The 4738-nt window shown below is 45.5% G+C and overlaps 2 protein-coding genes across 2 annotated transcripts; one reads left to right on the top strand and one right to left on the bottom strand.

Annotated features, from left to right (window-relative positions):
* Positions 1–2242: 2242 nt before the first annotated feature.
* LOC134191468 (uncharacterized) lies at positions 2243–3061 on the bottom strand. The gene has a single exon (XM_062660085.1). The coding sequence runs from the start codon at positions 3040–3042 to the stop codon at positions 2392–2394; it is 651 nt and encodes a 216-aa protein (XP_062516069.1). The 5' UTR covers positions 3043–3061; the 3' UTR covers positions 2243–2391.
* Positions 3062–3076: 15 nt separating this feature from the next.
* Positions 3077–4271, top strand: LOC134191516 (uncharacterized). Its single transcript, XM_062660139.1, has 3 exons — positions 3077–3134; positions 3191–3266; positions 3402–4271. The coding sequence occupies exons 1-3, from the start codon at positions 3077–3079 to the stop codon at positions 4120–4122; spliced, it is 855 nt and encodes a 284-aa protein (XP_062516123.1). The 3' UTR covers positions 4123–4271.
* Positions 4272–4738: the final 467 nt, after the last annotated feature.

Here is a 4738-nt window from a genome sequence, read left to right as displayed (position 1 = left end):
CCGGACCTCTTGCCTTTCTTCGCAGGACTATGCACATCTCCTTCAACGTTTACTTGGCGATGAACTCTGAATACAGTGTGTTCAGATACCTGCATCGCCATTGTCGTTCTTTTTGTTACACTTTCCAGCATAATTGGCCCATCACGCTTCTCTTGCTCAAAGAAGGCATGGACGTTACAGATCATCCGTTTGTGAGAACTTCTATAGGCATCGATCCTTTCTCTAGAGCTCCTTTCTTGAATTGTATCTGAGCTATCTGTAGGAATAGCTACGGTTTTTGCAATAACAGTTGAAGACATTATAGCAAATGGGCAAAAAAACCAAAATTCAGATACTGAATAGATTGAGTGTACTATATAGTTAAATGTACGCGTACATGGAATTTATGAATGTAACATATGACATAGAAAATGAATGATTCATTACTGCACTTTGTACCATTATGACATCAGGAATATGTTTACAGATGAACTCGCTTCTGTTTTGATGTCTAATGTAATCTGTATACCTTCCGTGATGCCCCTCCTAGGCTCCTATATCTACATAAACGTTTGCCGCAATTCCCACACTGTAAGCTAGTGCTTTTCCTACTTTAGGTCTCCCACCAACAAACAGAACAATGATCACGCCCGTTACTTCATCACGTAAGGCGAAGATTGCCAGCCAGCCTAGCGTCGAGGCTCTCCGGCTTGTAACATTTGGTTTGTTTCATCACTTGGAAACAACTACATTTGTAACATGCATTTAGAAACAACGCTTAGCTAATCTAGCTGGTTTGTAACTTTGTAACGTTCCCACATCTAATTTTGTTACCCACATCATGCATTTCTGTCATATGATTTTTGTCATAGCGCAACTAATTACCTTCAAGGTGCATACTGGCCGAGGGTTTGCACTTCTAGTGCTTTTCATTAGATAATGAGAACTTCTGAAAGTGTGTTGTCTTCTTGTTCGTTGTGAAAGGTCCTGTTTTTGGAACGTTGGCTTCGGCTAGCTTTGCAACCACCAAAGATGAAGACTCGGACATAATGTACGTTGAACTACACTGAAGGATAGCGGAAATGACGTCTAGAGTAGACAGCTCAAAGAAAACCCACGCAAATCCACACAGCCCTTTCAGTTTGCAGAGCTGTATAGTACAAGAATAGGTAATCATTTAACATGTATAGTGTTGCGTAAGTAAACCGTTTAGCAATTGCGGTCATGCATGGTCCCTCCTTTTGTTCTTATCATGAAACCGCAATTCCACGTCCTCTCCAATTTGAACAGACTTACATTGTGTCTAGCAGACGTCATTAAAAGATTTCTGATGCTCCTGTTGCAGAAGGAGCGCACAGAATACGAATGCGAATGAGGCATCAGCCCACTAACGCACGCAAGTATTATACGGGTGTGTAGATCGGGACGTGTGATTACCGTAGCCTCGGTATTCCAGACTGCTTTCTGCACGTGATGAAAGGGAAGGGTGGGAGGAGAGAAGGAAGCAGTATTGTAACTGACTTCGGAAGAGGTGCGACTGCTCAAATTCAGAAACATTCGCTCCAATCAAAACACCGCTAAAAACGTCCAATCAGCGCTCTAGACAACTGCTGACATAATTAATTAAATGCGCACTTTGTAATTACCTCTAAGCGAAGCATGCACAGTAGATTAGTGGGGTGCAGCTAACACAAATGCGACGCGCTACTTGTTTCGCTTCTGATGACATGATAACTCAGCGAATGCTCGTCAGACGTGACCGTACGTTAGTTAGAGCCATTGCAGCTGCTGTTGCGACTACTTTGTCTACTTTTGGTGTTGAAGCCTTGTCGACCCTTCAACCGCTTGTTAAGCGATTTTGGTACGAGGTCGCGACATCTTTGCCTTCTCTCTACTGGATTCGGTAAAAGTCGCTAATTTTTTACGTTCTTCCGTTCGTTTGTAGTCGGCTGGTAGCAAACAGTTTCCAGCAATATCCCACGAGCCATCTGGTGCTTGTTAATTACAATAGAGCTGTTTCCAGACTAGTCTAGACTGCTTTCTTCTCTCCTTCCACTCTCCCCTCCCATCACGTGCAGACAGCAGTCTGGAATACCGAGGCTAGGCTACGCGAGACTATGTAAGGCGTGGCATAGCAAGCCCACCGTACATGTACCGTACACATACATGTAGAACTACTCTACTGTGCGGCTTACATACAGGTATGCGTCGTAGAAAGGGTCTGGCTACGCGAAACTACCACGTACACCTGTGTACACAGACTGAGACATATTTAAGTCTCTACATCACAGCTCACTAGCTAGGCTAGAGCGTTGCAAGTCAGACTCTAGATCTACGTAGCTATATGCATGCGTGCAGAAGTACAAACAACAAAAAAATTTCTGAAAACGACGACGTGCTGTCGTCTAGCTGTCACATGGGGCCATGGCAGATAACATACGTCCAGGTACTGACAGATGACCAGCTCTTCCCGTTTCCATTTGTGTCTCGTAGATGAATGAGCAAGTCGTTTTTTCTCGTGTTGACTAGAGGAAATGCGGCCAAATTTTCAAACGTCACGCTACACATTGGTGGTGCGAAGTATTGCGACTGGAATGCTAAAGTGAGAGCAGTGCCTGACGCCCAGGCTGTAGATGTCTGGAAGTTTGCGACTCCGCCGTAAGCGTGGGGGTAGGGTGAAGGAGAGCATGACCGGAATCTTGATCCATTCCAATAGCAGTCTAACAGACTAACACGGTACGGTCTATCGCCGTGTTGCGACGGATTGGCAACGATGGAGGAGGACTGCACGGCAGGTGAAGACGTACATTTCTTGGCTACTCTGTCGTATCCCTTTCCTTGCTTACTGCAATCTGCTAGAGCGTTCACAACAGTTTCCAGGCCAAGTATTGTCTCGTTTACATCTACTCCTTCAGACCTAAAGCAAACGTTAGCGCTTCTCGGAAAAGTGATGAATGTGCTACCGCTCCCATCTTCTGAAATTTTCATTTGACCAGAAGCAGCGTGAAACGACAACTCGAAAAAGCACAGTACAGTAAGTACTAGCACAAACGTGGCTCCCATTTCGATCGCTGTGACCTGCGAAACTAATGAAGTGATGGCTGGCGAGCACGGCCTTAAATCGTCTCGTACCCTAGACACAATCCACGAAAAACGTAACCTAATTAGGCATTTACCACATCAGTACATGTAAAGTACAATCGAACAATAGGTGCAGTGTGGGAATTGTGGTTGGGAATTGTGGTTGGGAATTCTGGTTGGGAATTCTGGTTGGGAATTCTGGTTGGGTACTTCGCCAAAACGGAAATTGAATTAGTCTAACTTAAGTAATTCCCACACTGCACCTATTGTTCGATTGTACTTTACATGTACTGATGTGGTAAATGCCTAATTAGGTTACGTTTTTCGTGGATTGTGTCTAGGGTACGAGACGATTTAAGGCCGTGCTCGCCAGCCATCACTTCATTAGTTTCGCAGGTCACAGCGATCGAAATGGGAGCCACGTTTGTGCTAGTACTTACTGTACTGTGCTTTTTCGAGTTGTCGTTTCACGCTGCTTCTGGTCAAATGAAAATTTCAGAAGATGGGAGCGGTAGCACATTCATCACTTTTCCGAGAAGCGCTAACGTTTGCTTTAGGTCTGAAGGAGTAGATGTAAACGAGACAATACTTGGCCTGGAAACTGTTGTGAACGCTCTAGCAGATTGCAGTAAGCAAGGAAAGGGATACGACAGAGTAGCCAAGAAATGTACGTCTTCACCTGCCGTGCAGTCCTCCTCCATCGTTGCCAATCCGTCGCAACACGGCGATAGACCGTACCGTGTTAGTCTGTTAGACTGCTATTGGAATGGATCAAGATTCCGGTCATGCTCTCCTTCACCCTACCCCCACGCTTACGGCGGAGTCGCAAACTTCCAGACATCTACAGCCTGGGCGTCAGGCACTGCTCTCACTTTAGCATTCCAGTCGCAATACTTCGCACCACCAATGTGTAGCGTGACGTTTGAAAATTTGGCCGCATTTCCTCTAGTCAACACGAGAAAAAACGACTTGCTCATTCATCTACGAGACACAAATGGAAACGGGAAGAGCTGGTCATCTGTCAGTACCTGGACGTATGTTATCTGCCATGGCCCCATGTGACAGCTAGACGACAGCACGTCGTCGTTTTCAGAAATTTTTTTGTTGTTTGTACTTCTGCACGCATGCATATAGCTACGTAGATCTAGAGTCTGACTTGCAACGCTCTAGCCTAGCTAGTGAGCTGTGATGTAGAGACTTAAATATGTCTCAGTCTGTGTACACAGGTGTACGTGGTAGTTTCGCGTAGCCAGACCCTTTCTACGACGCATACCTGTATGTAAGCCGCACAGTAGAGTAGTTCTACATGTATGTGTACGGTACATGTACGGTGGGCTTGCTATGCCACGCCTTACATAGTCTCGCGTAGCCTAGCCTCGGTATTCCAGACTGCTGTCTGCACGTGATGGGAGGGGAGAGTGGAAGGAGAGAAGAAAGCAGTCTAGACTAGTCTGGAAACAGCTCTATTGTAATTAACAAGCACCAGATGGCTCGTGGGATATTGCCGGAAACTGTTTGCTACCAGCCGACTACAAACGAACGGAAGAACGTAAAAAATTAGCGACTTTTACCGAATCCAGTAGAGAGAAGGCAAAGATGTCGCGACCTCGTACCAAAATCGCTTAACAAGCGGTTGAAGGGTCGACAAGGCTTCAACACCAAAAGTAGACAAAGTAGT

This window comes from Corticium candelabrum, chromosome 15, assembly GCF_963422355.1.
Source record: "Corticium candelabrum chromosome 15, ooCorCand1.1, whole genome shotgun sequence".
NCBI classification, from domain to species: Eukaryota; Metazoa; Porifera; class Homoscleromorpha; order Homosclerophorida; family Plakinidae; genus Corticium; species Corticium candelabrum.
Note: the sequence above shows the minus strand (reverse complement) of the source record. Positions and strands in the feature narration are given on the sequence as shown.

Bases quoted from the DNA above. Each gene is read 5' to 3' on its own strand.
- LOC134191516 (XM_062660139.1), top strand. From the start codon at position 3,077: ATGGCTGGCGAGCACGGCCTTAAATCGTCTCGTACCCTAGACACAATC. The intron at 3,135-3,190 runs GTAACCTAATTA...ATCGAACAATAG, and splicing joins AGACACAATCCACGAAAAAC to GTGCAGTGTGGGAATTGTGG. The intron at 3,267-3,401 runs GTACTTCGCCAA...GATTGTGTCTAG, and splicing joins TGGTTGGGAATTCTGGTTGG to GGTACGAGACGATTTAAGGC.
- LOC134191468 (XM_062660085.1), bottom strand. From the start codon at position 3,042: ATGGGAGCCACGTTTGTGCTAGTACTTACTGTACTGTGCTTTTTCGAG.